The sequence below is a fragment of the Heteronotia binoei genome, chromosome 10 (assembly GCF_032191835.1).
Source record: "Heteronotia binoei isolate CCM8104 ecotype False Entrance Well chromosome 10, APGP_CSIRO_Hbin_v1, whole genome shotgun sequence".
Classification (NCBI taxonomy): domain Eukaryota; kingdom Metazoa; phylum Chordata; class Lepidosauria; order Squamata; family Gekkonidae; genus Heteronotia; species Heteronotia binoei.
Window position 1 is genome coordinate 32,516,148 of NC_083232.1, and position 20,939 is coordinate 32,537,086.

The 20,939-nt window shown below is 42.7% G+C and overlaps 1 protein-coding gene across 2 annotated transcripts in view; it reads right to left on the reverse strand.

The window, feature by feature from the left end:
- Nucleotides 1–802: 802 nt before the first annotated feature.
- GAD2 (glutamate decarboxylase 2) overlaps nt 803–20,939 on the reverse strand; it is a 48,636-nt gene continuing 28,499 nt past the window's right edge. For both annotated transcript variants that reach the window (XM_060248331.1, XM_060248330.1), the window contains 6 exons: nt 19,882–19,946; nt 14,078–14,156; nt 11,981–12,130; nt 7,511–7,618; nt 4,492–4,581; nt 803–2,011 (listed from right to left, as the gene is read on the reverse strand). In XM_060248331.1, coding sequence (XP_060104314.1) covers nt 1,838–2,011; nt 4,492–4,581; nt 7,511–7,618; nt 11,981–12,130; nt 14,078–14,156; nt 19,882–19,946 — 666 coding nt within the window. In that variant the 3' untranslated portion in view covers nt 803–1,837. The remainder of the gene's footprint in view (nt 2,012–4,491; nt 4,582–7,510; nt 7,619–11,980; nt 12,131–14,077; nt 14,157–19,881; nt 19,947–20,939) is intronic.

Consider the following 20,939-nt stretch of genomic DNA (forward strand, 5'->3'; position numbering starts at 1 on the left):
GCAGCCACTGGTTATATCACCTCTAAGACCTGACCATTGACTGGAGATAAGCATTGAAGGTATATTCCAAGATGTTCCTCAGAGACCATCCTCTTCCCCATATTCTGCTTAACTTCAAAGACTGGATTGTATGAGGGAATTGCTTTGGCAGGCAACACCAGCCAAGACTTCGCTATGTTGGATCCCCAGCTCCTTCCAAAACCACTTTTCAGTTGCTACAATTTTGGCATTCCTACCTCAAGTACTGGGAGAGCACACTATGTGTGATCCTTTCAGTTATTGCATTAATTATTTTGTATCACTAGGGCAACACATGTATTTTCCAGTTTGGTCACACAGAGCTGAAAAATATATGCATCACCTAGGGTTTCCAACCTCCAGGTGGAGGCTGGAGTTTCCCCATAATTAACTGATCTCTAGACCATAGAAATCAGTAATCCTGAAAAAAAAATGGCAGCTTTGGAGGGTGGGCTTTACTGCATCACATCCTCCCCAGGCTCCACCCTCAGATCTGCAGGAATTTTCCAACCTAGAACTGGCAACCTAAGCCAGTTCACACAAAACAGCAAACAAACATACTGAAAGGGTCACATGTACAGTATTCTGGTTTGCATGGTATTAGTGCCACAATCTTAATGACTGAAAAGGGCTTTGGACTGCATCAAGAACTCTTTCTAATGGGGGAGGGAAGGGGTGTTAATGTAGATCTTCTGATGAGTTTTAGCACTGTGATTCTAGGCTAGGGCATCTCTGCTTCTCCTCTCCATCCCTGTTATGACAGCAACCCTAGCAAAAACCTGGGTGGTATATCCTGTGGTCTATGCTATCCAGAAATTGCTGAGCTTTTAGGGATCCCATCCGCAGCTCATAAAGATGTTAACAGCATCTCATTGGAGAAGACTCCCAGTATAATCTCAAATTAGTCCTGGGTGGGGCCCTGTACTGATTGTGCATCTGCTTAGGGAGGCCATATGGGAAACATCTTCTGGAACAAACACCATTTTGTGATTTCTCTGTTACTGATCTTGTCATTAAGAGCTGCAGTACTGTCTTGACATTTCGCAGTACTAAACCCTGGAGATGCACAAGATAAAGGGGCATGTAGAAAAGAAATATTTCTTTTGAAGAATTTAGGCAAGGTTATGTCCCAAAATAAGCACTTTTACAAAGTCTGATGTCCTTCCTTGGAAGGAAAATAAAGGATCTTATTTCTGGGGCGGGGTGTTGCCCCTTCAATCTTTATAACCCATATAAAATAAAGATCTATATTTTACAAAATAGGATCTTCTTTAATATATATGTATATATAATATATATTTCTTTTCCAAAATTATATGTATTTAAATACATCTGAAATGTTGTAATATGTAAATTAGAAATTCAGTTCTAATATACTAAGAAAAAAAAGACAAAACATCTTAAGGCAGATGTCGCTTTCTGCTTTTGCCCTCTTTTTTATTTTGTGACCCTTTGGGGCAATTTGACACTGTTCGTTTTGGCTGTGTCGAACACAAACTATCAGTTCCGCTAACTGTACTAACATTTGGAGGGTGGAATTGCAAGCATTTGCATTGTTCCTGATCTCTTTTGAATGCAGCCTTTTTTGCGGATTACCTAACTGGCAAAAAAAAAAAGTATTTACAAACTCTGAGGAGAAGGGAGGAAAAAAAGACTCTTGAAAGGAGCAATGTTCTCAGTTTTAAATGATACTCTACTTTGACGCCACGATATAGAAATAGATTCACTAGAAATAGAACTACAAATACATTCACCACAGTTTGTGACAACTTAATTGTCTAGTTAGAGAGGTTTCAGCAATGCTTGGCGGACCAGATGATTATAAATCTTGCCCCAGGCGCTCTATTTCCTCAATCAGGAAATCGATGTCTTGGTGAGCTGCTGCTGGATTGGAGATAACCATACGAAAGAAGTTCACCTTGTCTCCCAGAGGCTGATAGCTGACCATGGTGGTGCCGTATTCCATCATCCGAGCTTTAATTACTGGGGCCACCTTCACAGACATAGCATGAAAAGAAATCAATAATGTACAGTCTCTTCTCTGAACTTACTCTCAGGCCCGGGCAAACATGCAGAGGCCTCTTGGTAACATTCTAGAAGAGAAGAACTCATCTGATGGCACAACATCCTGCATTTTCCAGTCATCCCCTCCCCAGCTTCAGAACATTAGTTGATTTTTGTAGAGGACGGACAAATGTGTTGTTGAGCAACAGCCAGCCTGATCTTGTAAAAAATGCAGAGAAGTCATGTAGCAACACCGGTTACAACGGATTGGGTGGACCAGAGGTTTTTTTTGTAGCAGGAACTCCTTTGCTTATTAGGGCACACACCCCTGATGTAGCCAATCCTCCATGACAGGGTTTCTCAAACTTTTTTCCCCCATAGCCCGGTTATTTTTACACTTCTCCTTCATGGCCCACTAAAATTCGGGGGTGGAGCCAGGAGACTTTGGGGGAGGAGCTGGGAGACAGGAATTATGTCATTTCCTGTGGTGTCACTTTCAGGTCCAGGGCCAAGTGATGTCACTTCTGGGGCACTTTCCCAAACCTGCCTCTTCTTCTGAAGTAACTTCATTTTCAGAAAAATCTCTCTGAAACTCATGCTGAGCCAAAATGGGAGTGGAAAGTGGGCAGTTTGCAACTTTTTCATATATTCCCAGGGTCCGCTCTTTCCACCCCCACACCTGCATGCACCTATCTGTTTGTGTGTTCTTCTCCAGCTTGCAAGCACTCCTAATGCACATGTTCAATTGCCTGATCACCTACACACCCCTTCCTCAACAGCACTGGCTACTGTATGCAGTTGGGAGTGCTGTTGCCATTGCCATCAGGAATGCCAGCACTGTGTACCACCCACACTGAGCCCTGGCAGCTGCTCTACCTCAAAATATGCTGACACATTTAGTAGGCCCTTCCTTCAGCTGCTACTACTGGAACCTTGCCTCAAGCTACAACCAAGCTTGCTTGGTTTCAAGAAAATCTTTGGACAGCTATTTTTCATACTTTTCCTTGGCTGCAACACTGGGGAATTGCTGTGAAAGGTAGCAGAGAATTGTACTGCAATTAATGAATTAATTTCAAGTTATATGAAGTTCATACAAGCTTTTCTGCAGTTATCCCAAAAAGGATATTTATGAGGGACTTGCAGCTTTTTACTGGCTGTGTTTCCCATGCCTTTAAAAGCGGCCCAGCTCCTCTCTGCACAACACAGAGAAATTGGGGGATGGAAGGAAGGAAAATGGGGATTAGACTTTGCAGCCTGTGTCAGTCTTCAAGCTTAGCTTTTCTCTGCACAACACAGAGAAGCTGGGGGATGGAAGGAAGGAAAACGGAGCTCAGGCTTTGCAGCCTGTGTCAGTCTTCAAGCCTAGCTTTTATCTGCATGACACAGAGATGGGAAAGGAAGGAAGCAGAGCAGAGCTCATGCTTTGCTGGGGTGTGGGACTAGCTTTGGCTTTTCTTGTGAAAAGAAGTAGTGAGACTTCCATGGCCCTGTACTGGGTCACGACCCTGCAAATGGGAAACGCTGCTCCATGAGCTTACAGGGCTCTTATTACAGGGCCTACTGTAAACTCTTGGAGGATTGGCCACATCAGGGTGTGTGTGGCCTAATATGCAAATGCGTTCCTACTATAAAAAAACCCTGAGGTAGACAATATAGTGGACAGTTGCATGGAAATGCTGGCTCTGTGAGGTAACACTACAAAAAGGCAATCCCCTTGTTCGGGACTGATAGGAAAGCAATTGAAAATAAAGTGGCCAATATTGCAATGTCCTTGTGATGCAGCCTCATTTGGAATAGTGCCTACTGTTCTGGTTGCTATAGCTAAAAAAAAAAAATTAAGTGACAGAACTGGAACAAGTGAAGAAGAGAACAACTAAGATGATTAAGGGCTTAGAGCACCTTTCCTGTGAGGAAAGGCTGAAGACTTTTCAGTTTAGACAAAAGGCAGCTCAGGGGGACATGGCAGAGGTTCATAAACTTAAACAAGGACTGGAAAATGTGGATATGATACTAGAACTCAGGGGCATCCAGTGAAGTTGATGGGAAACAGATTTAGGATGCACAAAAGGAAGTGCTTTTTTACTCCACGAGTAATTAAAATGTGGAACTCAGTGTGACTGAATATAGGGATGGCCACAAGCATAGATTGCTTTATAAGGGATAAGACAGATTCATGGAGGCTAGGTCTATTAGTGACTACAAGCCATGGTGACTAAAGGAAACCTCCACAATCAGACACAGTAAATCTCTGAAATCCAATGCTATGAAGGCAACAGTAGAGGAGGGCCTTGACCTCTATGCCTTGTCCACTTGGTCCTCTGGCACAACTGGTTGGCCATTGCTGCTGGACTAGACAGAGCACTGGTCTGATTCAGCAGGGCAGTTTTTACATTGCATATTCCTGAAAATGCAGTCTGTTTTCATTATGGATTCATAAAAGTGGCTTTATTCTTTTGTTCTTGTTTGTACCTTTGAAAGACGGTTCAGCCTTTCTTCATTATCCTCCATATTCCGTAAACTGGGAGGCACATACCAGAAGCAAACATTCGTATGCTGAGGCTAAAAGAAGCAGACCAATGCCTTAGAATGGCTCAGTGGTAATACATTTCATGCTTTCCCCCCTCCCAAATGTATCACTTCCTAAGACAGTGATCAATTACTGTGTTTTCTTTGTTGACAGAAGCAAGGCCCGGTGAGAATCCCTGCCATTACTAGGTTCCCTGCCTGCGGAACTGTTTCTTGCCTCTGATTGTAACACACATTAGTGCTGGTATGCAATTCCATAGGAGAGACACACATGCAAATATCATAACTATAAGTCATTGGAAGGAACGATGGACATTAAATACGACTAATACTACTTGGTAATATAAAATAATATTATTATCAGTATATATTTGGTAATATATAGCACTTTACAAAGGGGTGAAAAGCAAATTTACCCCTGTGACCTGGCCACAGTGACCCATGCGATGGTCATTTCCAGGCTAGATTACTGTAACTCTCTATGTGTGGGGCTGCCCTTGGCCCTGTTCCAGAAACTCCAGCTGTTGCAGAATGCTGCTGAATGGATGTTGACATCGTTGCCTGTATAGGCACGGGTCTATCCTGTGCTGCTCAAACTGCACTGACTATCTATTTACTGGATATGGCTCAAGATGCTGGTACTTACCTTTAAAGCCCTATATGGCCAGAAGCCAGCATACCTTCGGGACTGCATCTCCCCATATGAGCCCCACAGGTCCTTACAATCACTGGCCCAACACCTCTTGGTACCTGGCTTCAGAGATGTCCTTCTTGCCATGCTAGGACCAGGGCCTTTTTGGCCCTGGCCCCTGCTTGGTGGAATGAGCTCCCCTTGGAGATTCAGGCCCTGCGGGATCTACTCCAATTCCACAGGACCTATAAAACAGAGTTCTTCCACCAGGCTTTCAATTGAGGAAGCAGATGTCACCTGTTATTGGCCTCCCCCTCCCATTCTAGTGCTGTAAGACCCGATGGACCTGGACCAATAGGCCATGCCTGTTGAGGCTGAATCAGTTACTTCTGTAATTTTAGATATTTATATAATTTTAATCTGGTTTTAACTGTTTGACTGTCTGATTTTATGATGTAACCCGGCTTGTGCCTATTTATGGGAAGGGCAAATAAGCCAAATAGATAAATATAAGCCAAATAAATAAATAAAAGACAAATTGCTACCCAGAAGATGATGATGATGATGATGATATTGGATTTATATCCTGCCCTCCACTCCGAAGAGTCTCAGAGCGGCTCACAATCTCCTTTACCTTCCTCCCCCACAACAAACACCCTGTGAGGTGGGTGGGGCTGGAGAGGGCTCTCCCAGCAGCTGCCCTTTCAAGGACAACCTCTGCCAGAGCTATGGCTGACCCAAGGCCATTCCAGCAGGTGCATGTGGAGGAGTGGGGAATCAAACCCGGTTCTCCCAGATAAGAGTCCACACACTTAACCACTACACCAAATGTTGCATACTGAACTTTGACAACAGGTCAGCATCTCTCAAAATTTTTGGATTTCAGCCTTTTCTAAAACTGCCAGTGCAATTTTAAACAGAGTTGCATCCATCTAAATCCATTGAGGTTAATGGGATTAAAAGAGTGTAACTTTGTTTAGGATTGTATTGTCCGGGTATACACTAACTGGAGTTTGATCCCCACCAGAATCTGGGTCAGAACCATGGCTTCCAGTAAGGTCAAATACATTTCTGGAACACGTCCAGGATCTTCTGCTTTCCAGTACATTTTAAACCTTCTCCAGAAACACAGGGAGGCTTCTGGTGGGGGGAGGGGCCTGGTATGAGGCCTGTCACACAGGAGTCCAGGGTTGGACTAGATCATCCCAACAATGTCTTTGGTAAAAGAAAAGGGTAAGGTTTTTACTGTTCCTTTGCTGGATCAGAGAAGTTCTATAGTGTAGTGGTCAGAGTGTCAGATTAGAACTAGAGAGATATGCAGAGAAGAAAGAAGAAGAAGAAGAAGAAGAAGAGAGAGGCATTTTTCTGATTCTGGTCTATTGGACCCCCAAAATATTGATATTCCCAAATCCCAATATTGGTATTGTATTGGGATTTGGGTAAATATTGGGGAAACCTGAATTTATTTGGCTCCATTATAACCTGTGGGGACTGTCCCCATTTATATAAGGTGTTCAAAAGGCATTTAAACTTTAAATGCCTTCAAAGTTCACTTGCTGAGTCACTCTGCAGCAGTGGCACATCTCAGCAAATTCACTTGAGTAGCACCACAGCAGTGGCACAACTCAGCAAGTTCAGAAGGCATGTAAAGTTTAAATGTCTTCTAGCCGCACCCAAATAAAAGCAGAATAAGATCGGCTATTTTTAGGGCATGGCTGTTTTGGTAGCCAAATCAGATTGTATAATCTGTATTTGGCTGAATAAATACCACAAAAATGTTGATAAGGTATTTTCTGGGTATTTATTCAGCTTGGTATATCGACGGTAGGTCTCCAGATGTTTTTTGCCTACAACTCCCATCAGCCCCAGCCAGCATGGCCAATGGTTGGGGCTGATGGGAGTTGTAGGCAAAAACATCTGGAGACCTACTGTTGGCCACCCCTGGTATATACCAAGAGCAGACCCCTAATTAAGACTGGGAAATCAAGACTTCACTTGCCACTCAGTCATGAAGTTCACTGAATGACTTTGGACCTATTACTCACTCCCAGCCTAACCTAACGCACAGGGTTGTTGTGATGACAGGGAGATAACAATATCTACCACCACCCTGAGCTCTTTGAAGGAAGAGTGGGATAAAAATGGATAGACAGATCATTAGAACAAATCAACATTCTCCTTGGGCTCCACACTTCTCACATAGTAAAGAATAAGACAGTTGATGGAGTTTTTGTTACGTCCACAATGGGGCTTCTCATTTTTTCTGTGTTTTGTTTGATAAATATCTTCTAGGAATCCAGCAGCTTTTCAAACATTTGGTCAAATACATACCTTTCCATCAAACACCATTTCAAAGCCCTCTCTGTTCTTAATTTTGTTATAAAGGTATTCTGCAAGCTCCAAACACTTGTCGATTTGGGCTTCAAATCCTGTAGTGCCCTTCAGAACAAAGAAAGAATAAGAGAGACGGAGCTAAAAATCTGAATGGAGATTGCAATGGAAAACAAGACCCTCCTCTGTCACTATTGTACACGTTAACCAATATTCGTTATTCCTTGTGGAAAACTAGAGAGGCAAACAAAGAAAGATGGTCTATATGAATATAAACATAGAATCCAGGATTAGACGGTCCCTCATGAATAGGGATAGACATGAGCTAGCTCACCAACTAAACTTCGTGATGAATCTTGGCTGGTTCGTGGTTTGCAAAGTAACATTCATGGAAGGCAACTGGCAAGAACTTTCCATGAATGTTCCAGCTGTTTGTGCTGGTTTGTGAACTGATACATCTCCAGACAGACTGTCTCTACTCAATTTAAATGTTTACCCAACTTCACAGTGTCAGGGAGGGTGGAACTTGCAGGGCATGTTGAAGAGTAGCTGGGAGAGGTCCCCTGTGACATTGATGTCTCTAGCTTGCATAGGATCCAATCTATACACTCCTGAATCTGCACTTGCCAAAATGATGCCTGCCAATGATGGGCGGTCATTTCCACAGAAAGCACTTTCCTGGGGACACCTTCTTTGGGGGGCTGTAACTTAGCCCCTGTAAATCCAATCCTTACCAAACTTGGAGGGCAGGTAGAGGACAGTAATCTGGAGATCGATACTCTGTGAGTTTGGTGTTTTCAGCACGTCACATACCAAACCAGTTCATTTAGTCTTTAAAAGTTCGTGATGGTTCATGGCTCATGATGGTTTGAACTGGGCACACCAAGAACCAAGCCACATTTTCCTGGTTCGTGCCCATCCCTATTTGTGAAGCAATTAATGGTTAACAGCAGGCCTTGGATTCAGTGGGAGCTCACAGGAGCACAGCTCACAAACCTTTCTGAGAGTTCCACCTCCTCCTTCCCACCTTGTCCATTGAATAGTAGGTGCAGCTGCATAACAATCCCTGGATGAGCTCCACCACCTATTTTTATACAAAACGACCCCTGGTTAACAGCAAAATGGAATCTCCAGGTACAGAGGCAATATATGTTTGAATATGAAGTCCTAGAAATGTGCAGCAGATGAAGGCTATCCACACCCAAACTACTGTTGGAAATATAATCTTGGAGTGAAACTAGATGTAACATTTTCAGTTGCCATGAAGGTCTGATTCTGATTAGACTTGCATTGTGGTGCTGTTGTTCATCCCTGTACCTTTTCAAGTGCCAAATGAGCCGGGGGGGCGGGGATATCACTTTGAAATCCCCTTTGCTGTGGTGACCAAGTGCAAGTACTTATATAAACTGGAACTGTCCTTCCCCACAAACCAGGATTCTAAACTGGAAATGATTCAGAACCCCAGTTTGTGAGGGGGAAACAAACTCCAGCTTGCTCAGGTACCTGCATTCAAACATCCAGACAAACTGAAACTCAATTCCAGACTGTCCAAGTTAGGAACCTTTAACCCTACTCCACACATGAGAGGAGGGCAAAACGGATCACATGATCCTTTTCAAATGAATCCTGTTTGTGTTAAGGGGTTTTCTCTGGCCTGGATGCTGGACTACAACTTCCTCACTTTCTCACTTTCCAGTTATTGGGCTTTTCCACATGGGATTTTTTCATCAGTTTTTACCCAATAGCGCTTCAGTTTATTCTGTTCACATATTTGTGTCTTTAGTTTTCACGTAGGGCTTTTTGTTTTTCCCATTCCTCCCTGCCCCAGTTCTTTTGAAACCAATTTACTCTTATGTTTTTCTGGAAGTCCATTGTGAGTTGACTCTTTCCTTGTGTGTAATGTATTTTTTGTTGGTTTACTTTGTCTCATCTGCTCCCGCTCACCTCCAGCTCACTGTCTGATTATTCCCTTTCCTCTCCCTCCCACTCTGAAGACAAGTGTTTTTTTTTAAAGGCATTAAAATATCAATATATTGCTGGGGTTTTGTAACGATAGGCTTAGTATATTCTCTGAATTCCCAGCATGCATCAAAAAGAAAAGCAAGTCTCTAGTTTCCTCCCTCACATATATGCCTTTTTTGTTATATCTCCTCAAGGGGGAAGAATAAAGACATTTTTTTGAAAATAAGTGATATTTTAGTGCTGTTTTTAAAAAGGGACTGTGTACTGTGAGGTCATCAATGATGGCACCACTCTCCCTTGAAGATCATCATTACTGAAGGCACATGCGGAAGGAAATAAACTCACTCCACAACTGTGAAAATGCAGAGGGAGGGCAGACATGAGGAAGAACTCTGCCCAAACCTCAAACTTTGTGGATCAGCCTCCAAGAAAATCAAGAGTAATTTGAGCATGCTGGAAGATGGTTGTCTGTCTTTGTTGTTTCTCCATGCTTTCTCAAAGTGAATCAATGGTGGTTTGAGAAATCATATAGAAGCAAACCACAGAAAGACAACAAATGGATGATAGTGTCATGAGGAAGCTCAGGGGAAAAACTGCTGCAGTTTAGCACCCAAGCCACAGAAAAACCTCTGTGCGAAAAGAGATCCTTTGTCACAAATCAGCAGATGCTGCTGGATTCAAGTCAAATCTAGCTCTTGTACTGCAGACCAGCATGGCTGCCCTCTGAAATATAGGATGTTGTCTGAATAGGGCCAATACTTTAAATTTGGCCTGTATTCTTGGTAGCTTAAATCAATGACTGGAATTGCCTCAATTTCAAAGCAGTCTGTCCCCATGGAGGCTGTAAAAGCTTGTACCCTTTCAAGCAGAGTGCAGCACACCAGCTATTTTTTGTGCTTGGCAGGTACCTGCTTTTGCATTCATCAACTAACAAGCAAGCTAGTTATTCTTAAAAAACATTAAGCTCTACACATGCTACACCTGACCTAGGGCAATAGGAACCTGCTTCAAGATTTATAAATGTTAGCAGCACTATGATAACACAATCACACAAACATTATACATCATGTGCATTTCTTGCAGGCAGGTGTAATAAATGATTTTTTTTTCATCTTTAAGGCAATCTCAGTGTAGAAATGTGGAATGGTTTGGCAGAAAGTATTTGGTGATATTTCACTACTGCAAAACAGCTGGTCCTTTGAGAATCCCTACAAATATACCCCAGAAAGGAACAGACTTTTAATTAGTTCCCCCACATCAATAATATGCCTGGCTCTAATTGCAGCATTAAATGAAAGCAGGTGTTCTAGCCACAGTTTTGCCAACTCTAGTTTTGAAGAATTCCTACAATAAAACCCTCTTCCCCCGCAAAAGCTTTTAGCCTTGTGATGTGAAAATCGTAGTCCCTGCTAAATGGACTAGAGGGGAGATGCAGCAGTTGCTTCCTTAATGTCACTCGATGGAGGCTTGAAATGCGCAATGGCTGAAACTGCCAATTACTATTCATTTGTTCACTCTCAAGGCTCTGATTTCATCAATTTCATGAAAAGCTTGCACACAAAATATTGCAAGCTTGTGCTAGAGATGACTGGCTTCCTCCCAGCCTGCTGAGCAGTGGTTGCCTAGCAACCTCAATACGCAACTTCCCTTCATCCATAACCTAACACGGCAGTTAGACCGAGACTGGTTGCGTTTGTTGCATCTTTCTGCATTTTCCAGCAATAACCTACTTTATAGCAGCTTAGTAGAAGGTTTTCTGCACTGTGATTCAGCTATGGCTCAATGGGAGAGCTTCTGCTTGGCACGCCCAAGGTCCCAGATTCAATCCTCAACAGGTCCATTAAAAAAAAAAAGGATTGGGCCGGAAGTGATGTGAAAGATCTCTGCCTAAAATCCCAGAGAGTTGCGGCCAGTTTGAGCAGGACCAGGGCTTTTTTTGGTAGAAAAAGCTCAGCAGGAATGTATTTGCATATTAGGCCACACCCCCTGACATCACCATTGTTTCACACAGGGCTTGAAAAAGCCAGCAGGAATCCATTTGCATATTAGGCCATACCCCTGACACCAAGTCAGCCGGAGCTGCGTTCTGTCAGTTCCTGCTCAAAAAGAGCCCAGGGCAGGACTGATCTTGATGGACCAAGGGCATAAGGCTTCCACCGTTCATGTGCTCAAGAGAGGCTCTGCTTTTCAGGCAGCAGCCGGTTGCTGTTTTAGCTAAAGGATACTAGAGAAGATAAAAAAGCCAGAAAGACTTTGTATTCAGAGTACTTTGGGAACTTTCATATTGTTTTTGTAAAGAAATAACACAGAAGAGTCTTATATTGGTTGCGTTGTTCTCACAGGACGATGGTATATTGGTTGCATTGTCTCACAGGATGGAAATCATTTAAAAGTTGCATTTATTACCTCTTTATAGACCTGCTTGGGGTAGTTTAAGGATTCCAAAAACAATCACGTGCCTCGTGCTCACCAGCCTGAAAAGCCAAGATCATAAATGGGAATGCTTACCTTTGCCCTCCACATAAGCCAGAGTTTAAAGACATCAACATGGCGCCCACATTGCAAGGCTTTGTCGCCAGTGTCATAGGACAGATCATAGTGCTTGTCTTGTTGAAAGAGGTAGGAAGCATGCATTTGATTGCAGCTCTGCATGATCCCCTTGAAATAAAAAGGAAGGCACAGTCAGGAGGAGGAGAAGGGGCAGGGCTTAAGCATGGAGAGACTATATGCCCAGCACTGGCAGCTGAAGCCCCACTAACACTCCCTCCCCTCTACACACCGGGGGAAATGACATCGTAGAATGCTACTTCCTGATAGCAAGTGATGCACACATTGAGCAACACTCTAGGACAGGGGTGGCCAAACTTGCTTAACATAAGAGCCACATACAATAAACATCAGATGTTTGAGAACCATAAGAGGAGGAAGGAAGGAAGGAAGGAAGGAAGGAAGGAAGGAAGGAAGGAAGGAAGGAAGGAAGGAAGGAAGGAAGGAAGGAAGGAAGGAAGGAAGGAAGGAAAATAGATAGTAGAGGTGGAAAGAAAGCAACTTTAACTTTAAATGCATTCTCCAAGCTGCCAACTGACTTGGCTTGGGGAAGTGAGTTAAAGAGAGAAATGCCTTCTCCAACATGGTCAGTGGGGTGGTGGGGCTTCAAGAGCCACACAAAATGTGTGAAAGAGCCACATGTGGCTCCCAAGCCACAGTTCGGCCACCCCTGCTCTAGGAGCTTCCCCAATCTCAATGGTCATTACCATAGAGTTTTGAGGAGACCCTAGAGTGTTGCACAATGTGGTGATGTCCCTTCTGGTCAGGCATTCCTGCCTGTCTCTATCCCCCCAAGCCTCCTGCTGGTTGACAGTCATAGTACCTCCTTTGTCTAAGGCACATTCTGCATGGGCTGGCTGAGCATGACATGATGAGGCCCTGAGCTACATTTGCTTTAAAGGGCTCAAGTGATAAAAATAAAATAAATTTAAAAAAAATAAAAATTGAAAGATATGAAAATATAAATATAAAGTTTGGTGTTTGCACATATACAAAGGTGAAGGTCACTGGCTGAAGATGAGGGTGATTTAACCTTTCTCCCCATGCCCTATGTTAAGTCCTGTTCATGTTTTGCAGAGAATGCACGTAATTTGTACATGTATGTGCATGCATTCATTTGTCAGAAAGAGCCAATGTGCATCCAATTTGCACATGGGATCAGTCTCTGGATCAACATGGGTTTTATATCACACATTCAGCTGCACATGTGTTGAATGTAACATGAGAATGACTGAATGCATGCATAAAGAAAAGTCAAGTGTATGTGGAACACAGGTTGCACATGAGTTCATTGGAACCTGTGAACAGGACTAAATGTGAGGCCCTAAGCTTATCCCTAAATTCAGTTCTTCAAGTGGAACCACCTGGAGGTCAGCTGGGGCTAAGGCCCCGGGGCAACAAAGCGTCCTGATTCCCTTCATCTGTGGATTCTTGCAACAGAGCTCCCTCCCAGGAAAAGGAGCCCCCCAAGCATTCCAGGCCCCAGCAGCAGATCAGGCCCCACTGAGACCTCTTGTCCTGCCAACTTCTGCCCAGTTCCCCACAAAAAGGCTCTGGAAATGGCCCCTCCAGCTCTAGGCCAGGTAGGTACCCAGGAAGGGGAACACCATTTCATCACTTCATGGAGGAAGAAATGTGGGATGGGGCAGCTAAACAAAAAAACAAATGTATTTGATCTAGGGTAGCCAGGTCCTCTCTGGCCACTGGTGGGAGATGCAGGGGTAGGATTGCCAGCTCCAGATTGGGAAATTCGTGGAAATTTGGAGGTGAAGGCTAGGAAAGACAGGGACCTTGGTGGGATACAATGCCGTAGAGCAGATCTAAATGCAGCCTCATTTCCTATCAGATAGCCATTGCAACCAATTGGATTAACCAAAGGCCTATTGGCATATTTCATGGTTCTAGAAACAATCTCCATCACTTTTAGGTGGATTAGTTGGTATCACAGTCCTGGGGAAGGTGGATTAGTTGGTATCACAGTCCTGGGGAAAGGATTTGGCACATGAAAAGGAGAAGAGCCAAAAGGGACCTGGGAAGCAAATGGACCGAGAGATGTACCTCTTCTCTAACGAGCAGAGCAGAACACTGCAGGGGGACTCCCATCATCTTGTGTGGGTTCCAGGTCACAGAATTGGCTCTAGAACAATATACCATTTAAAAAGGAGACATCAAGAGGCTGGATTGCAATCAGAGAAACACATGCAAATAGGCAAACTCAAAAGGGGAGACCTTTGTGAGGCCAAAGAAATGTGGCTGAAAATAAAACTGAGCAATTTTTTATAAAAACCCAGGAGAATTGTTTGATATTACAGTCAGGTCTTTCATGAACATCCAAGAGGAGTTAATTGAAATTTATTCATATGGGCAATGTTCCTTGGAAATGACAATGTCTTAGCACAGATATTTTGAACTTTGTTTTGAAAGCTCAACACTGAGATTGTGCTAGGAAGATTAAATTCTCTCCTCTAGTCTCCTCCTTAAATATTCACATGGTTTATACAGTGTTTTTAATATTCAACATATATCCTCTCCTTAATTCACTATGTAAACTCTATGAGACTATTATTAGTCCCATTTTACGTTTTACTGATGTTGAGAGAATACAAATAGTCAAGAGTCCATCTACTGAATAAACTGACATCTGAACCTAGTTTCACTTGGTATTTGGTGCTTTGGAAACATTACTTCCTTTGCATAATGAGGATATGTTTAATGATGCAATCCTAAGAAATCTTTCTTGGGAGTACATTGAATACAATGGGATTTACTTCTGAATAGACTTGTTTAGGCTTGCTCACTAAGACAGCTACCCTAGTAAGCCAGTCTGCTCAGATCTATTTAATGGAGCTGATGCCCAGAAAAATGTTCTTGGGATTCCATTGTAAATTACTGTCCCCTCTCCTGCCAAAAAAGATACATAGAAGCAGCTGAGAAAGGACTGCTGTATATTTTGCTTTAAAAAAAGAGAGCTCATTTGGATGTAAACGAAGAAGGTGCATGTTAGCATAAAGACACCTTGCTATTGGTGCCTAAGTACAGAATACTACAATAGAAGTGAACTATCTTAAAAGAACAGCGGTTGTACTTAATCTAAACTTCATTTTCCAACTAAATGAGGGGTATTTTTTGTGGATTTGTCTTTACTACTTTCTCTTGTGAAATTACCACAATTATGTTAAAACACAGATAGATTAGTTTAATGTTTCATGTTGGAGAATAAATCCCACCACTAAGAACTGAAATACGTACTAGTATGGGCACCAATTCTCCTAGGAGCAAAGATCACTTCCTGACACATTCCATTGACTTGCAGTGCTGCTGGTAAAGTTGTAGCCAAAGACCCATGATTTCCAGAAACCCCCACACTTGAATTTAGACTCTAATGGACTGTATATAGATTGGCACTCATGCCAGTCTAGCTTTTGGGATATATGACCCTTTCAGACTACCCCTGGTGCTGAGCCAAGCCAGGTGCAAGGCACCTCTCACTGGAACTATTATGCTGTGGGCTGCTCTGCCCATAGAAACTACAAGGACTTCAGACCATGCTCCATCCCTTAGCTGCCCAGCCCCCATTGCAGACACCTGCAGCCCTGTCTTTGTGGAAGACAAGACCAGCAACAGACCTAGGGGAAGCCATGTTCCTGGAGATTTCAAAATGATACACTATTTTCCTGAAGCAGCCATGAAGAGACTGCATTCCAGGATCTTTGCATCAGCTTTAATCATGCAGATTTTGGCTGCACAACCAAAGACAAAGGAACTGATGTGAGGCAACCATAATGATTACTGGTGGAATTTTCCTGCCACCAATTTAAAACAGCACCTCTGTCAATAGAACATCATTGGACTAATCTCACTCATCATTTTACAGTCATCAGCCAAATCCTGTTACCCATCTCCACCACTCCTGATCCCTTTGTTTCCAAGAGGTGTCACCACAACAATCCATCAGACCCTAAATTGCCCATTCCAGTTTTCTTTATTTGGTGTATGTTTTTACTCAGAGGCATGTTACAGTCGTTGGGTACTATTGTTAAATTTCCTGAGAATCATTGACCAGCGAGGCAATCCCTTCACTGAACCCTGCTCCAGGTCATGAAATTGTCTATTTAAGGCAGACTTTCTTACCATTCAGGTGTTACTTTTTCCTGATAGCTACCTTGCTGAAAGAGTCACCCCCCATGTCTGATTGGTTTGGGTCCTTTCTCTGCATGGCACTGGTCATCTTATGCCTTCCCCCCCCATTCTCGCTGCTGAATCTCTCTCATCTGGACAAGTAACATATTACCCACCAATGATACTTCTGCTAATGCTAACATCCCTACCTTTCCTAGCTATTTTCCAAGTTCTGAACTGTGTGTATTGAATGTATGATTTCCCCTTGTGTGCTTGAATTTCCTTGAATAAAACTAATTTACTTTATATCCAAAATCTCACCATTGACTTAAGGGCTCCTGGGAAATACCGACTCTGGTATACATAGGTTATTGACCCGGTGCTAATTTTTACCATCTTGCCAAATTGACTAAAATCCACCAACTTAACTTGAAAAGGCATTTGGGCCAACACAGTGCATTAGGCAGCCTGGGGTACCATTATATCATAAAAGATAATGATTGCTACAGTACTGTTAAAGCATCAGTAAAAGAAATCTCTTGGGGAGGGTATGCAGAGACTGGTAATTTCCATTCAATGAAGTGGATTTCATGACCAGCAGCTTTACAATGCATCTTGTTAGTATATGCAACTCACAACAATATATATATCAACTGTATGGCTGATTTGAAATTGACTACACAGTGATTTTAATCAGAAAGAAGTGACACTTAATAGTTGAAGCCTTTTGTTCTATTATTTATGTGGTCCTGATGAAGACTGTGGAAACCTCTGACACTCTGGAATAGAGTGCTGACCACTTGGATTCTTTGAATATCTGCAACAAGGAATCTTCAAACTCCACTGACCTAGTTTGCGACTTGACCACACTAGATAGATAGACAGACAGACAGACAGACATATGCTGTGGGCTGTCTATACAGATGAGTGTGTACAGTGGGTTTCAATAATCTGAATATATCTATATCTACATATATATAGAGAGATTGATCTATACACTGTGTTTTTTCTTACTAGACTACACTGTTCACCATGGTCCCTTAAGTTTACTGTTTTCTTGTAAGTATATGGTTTGCAAAAAATATTATTATTTATATGTTTTTAGCATCACATAATCCAGGGGTGGCCAATGGTAGCTCTCCAGATGTTTTTTGCCTACAATCCCATCAGCCCCAGCCAGCATGGCCAATGATTGGGGCTGATGGGAGTTGTAGGCAAAAAACATCTGGAGAGCTACCATTGGCCACCCCTGATAATATATCATCCAGTAAAATTTATAAAATGTATCCATTTGCAAAGAAGATGATGGTGGTAATCTGATGCATATTTACACACACCTAAAACTATTGGTTGCAATGGTCCCAGGTCTTAGGTTCTGATTACTGTGAGGAAAAGCCCCCTACTTTTCATACATGTGAACATCATGATCACCAGCATGGTTGCCAGGGTGCCTGGAGATTTGACTCTCACACCTCTGCTCTAAGAAGTGGACTTTGCTTACAGTTTCTAAGGCTTATATGGCAGCTTTGCATTCTACATCTCTGAAGAGTGTTAGCCAGAACTACAGACATGCTCCAGCTGCTCCTTGTGTGCCCAGTCTTGGCCACTGCAGTGGAAGAAGCCAGGCCACCATGTTTCCAGCCTGGCCCCATGGACCTAAAGCTAACAACAGCAGAATCCATCTTGCTTTCCTGATCCAAGCATACCCTGCCAGGCTGAACTCATTCCTTCTTAGTGGGAAAGTCACACGTACACACCCTGAGCCTGCAAGCAACCCATCTGTTTTATGAATGGATTAATAGCTCCACTGTTGATCCTAATTGCTCAGCAATACCAGAACAATAAATCTTGCCCAGCAGAAGATGAGAAAGAGGAAGGACATCTCCTGTCTCCATCAAGTCTTTTGTCTACACCGGGTGGTACCTAGGCCAGCATTTGATTCCCTATTGTCACCTTCCCAGCTAATCCCATTTAATCTTAAATATCCAGCCATTTCCATTCTCACCCTAGTCTAATACCTTGGAGCCGCCCCAGGCAGCATCGCAGCTTGGAAATTTCCAGCTTCACCAGACTAAGGTGAAGTTCATTGGTCAAAACTGGCATCCAATTAGGTGTCAGCAAGGGATGTCCAGCCTCCTTGGTCATCATAGAGCCTCCCCCTGCTCCTCCCCAAGACCTCCCAGTCCCTTAGGGTCTGAGGAAGCCTATTTAACCTCTGACCCAACTCCACTCATGTGTGCCTTCTATTCAGCAACCCACCTTCCGCTGTCTAGATCCATCCCCAATTCTGGCCACAGTTTTGGGTCCATTTCCCCTGTCCTCTCATGTCGCCATTGGAACCTTCCTGGAAGAACTACGATGGTAAATATCGCCCTGTATGTCTACCCTGATATGTGTCCCTATCAATCTATCTATTTTTCCTAGACCTGTATGAATGTGTGAATGTTTTGTATTTTACCTTGTGTGAAAGAACTACTATTCTAAATAAATTACAATTGGTTTTTACTAAATTAGAGTCCTTTATTGAGCATTGACTCTCTGAATGGTTGAGCCTGGTATACATAGATAAATAAGATTCCTATTGGGCTAGCTGTCTCTCAACCTAATCTAACAATTACATATCAGCAACACTGGGTACAACCCACTCAAACTTAAGCTGCTTTAAGACTTTGCTGTCTTTGAATGTGTTAATGGGACTGGAGTCTCACTGAAATAAGTTGTGCTTCCTCCTGAGGACAGTGCTGGACTTTACCTACAACTTGTTTCAACAGGAGAGTTAAGCACACATTTAAATTGTTCCTGCTGAAATTAATAGACCATAAAATGTTTCACTTTGGCAGGATCATGCCATGCTATATAAAAATACAAGTTTTCTAGCGACAGGAGCATTAAAAAAAATGTTGGACTACTGTTAACACAAAAAAAAAGGAGGGGGGAACTAGTGCTAGCATTGGAAAAGATGCTCAAGAGCATGTCCAGAAAGTTCTGATTTGGAAGTAATAGGCATGCAGTTATAACAGTTCTGGCCTCCAGAATCCAGACATCAGCATGAATTAAAACAAGCCTGTCCACACAGCTGCAAGAAATGGGAATAGAATCAGCATATCCTGTGCAATTCACATGGCTGAATATCCATGGTAACTGCAGAAATGGCATGCTATTTTGACTGCCATATAAAATCTCCCTCTCACCCAATTTTGACTGTGTTCCCTTTTGCTACTCTCTTTCTTTAACCCTTCTTTTTTTTAAATCATGACTTTTTAAAAAAATCCTAGTTTCAATGTAAAAGGTTGATAAAAATGTCACATCTCAAGTAATTGGTATTATGTCAGATTGTTTCTGCTATCCAAAGATACACCCATTATTTCAGCAACAACCAGAACTTCAAAAATTAAGTTGGATCATTAAAACAGCAAACAGAATTCTGCTTATGGTGCAGGTTTTCCCTTCCTCCAGCTATCTCCCCCCTACATTTGTTCCTGAGGATTAAGGGAATGGCAGGAGATGTGTGGTACAGGCAAGGGGGGGGTGTTGCAGCTGGAGGAAGAATCAGTGGAAATCACTGCCTTGTGTGACCATGAGTGCCTTCCACTTGTTCAATCAGCCCTTTGGAAACCAACCAATAGTTAATAATGCTGCTACATTTGACAAGAGCACTTCAAATGAACTTTAATTTGTAGGCAATCAGTGCCAGATGCTGCAATGTGCACACAGTATAATAACAATGCTTCTTAGAACTTTACCTTTCAATACCGTTTAATTTCCATTTGTGTTTCCTCGACATCAGCAAGCCGCCACCCCACGCTCCCTGCAAAAGAAGATCATAACCATTAATTGTGCTCAATTGTATTGGTTTCTGGGGTTGAACTCCAAATGCCTGAGTCAGTTCTTTCTGGCTTGGAAAGCAGCCAAGGATATGAGGAACAAAGACCAACACCTGGATGGCAAGTGAAAGTTATCCAATCATACCTTCATGCAGGCCTCATTTTGGGCAGGAGCTCATAGGAGCGGAGCTCCAGAACCTATAATTTTTATTGTACTCTTTCTTTCTTACCCTCCCCCCCAAATACTTGGTTCCATTGTTCAAGTCCCCTATGAGAATTTTGCTGAACTCTAAGATTTGACAAACTTTCTAATATTTTCCCCCATAAAAATGGGGAAGTAACCAAAACATATAAAGCAGATGGAAATCCATCATGCCACTGTGGCCAAATAGGAGAAAGTAATTTTAAAAGTATGATGGAGTAAGGTTTTATCATGAAAATTATAATTCAAGAAGCATTTTAAGGTAGATGCTGAGCTGATATAATTTAGTACACCTTCCAGTGATGTTGGGGTGTGTGGCATATGCAAATGAGTTGTGTCAATGAGCTCCAGCACCTCTTTTTCTACAAAATGACTCCTGCCTTCATTAAATTCATGTAGCCATCAACTTTAAGAGCTTTAAAGGTGAATTCATGATCTACTAATAACCATTAAGACTGAGCTGTAAAACAGAATCTCCATGTAGAGAACCAAGTATACCTCTGAATGCCAGATGTTATGGACAAAGAACATAGGGTTGCCATCACATTTAAGCAGGGTTTTGGGTTTTTTGGTAGAAGGAACTCCTTTGCATATTAGGCCACACACCCCTGATGTAGCCAATCCTCCAAGAGCTTACAGTAGGCCCTGTAATAAGAACCCTGTAAGCTCTTGGAGAATTGGATACTTAAGAGGGGCATGGCCTATTATGCAAAGGAGTTCCTGCTACAAAAAAAGCCCCTTCTTTATGCCCCGCTTGTCACTTCCAGATCCTGCA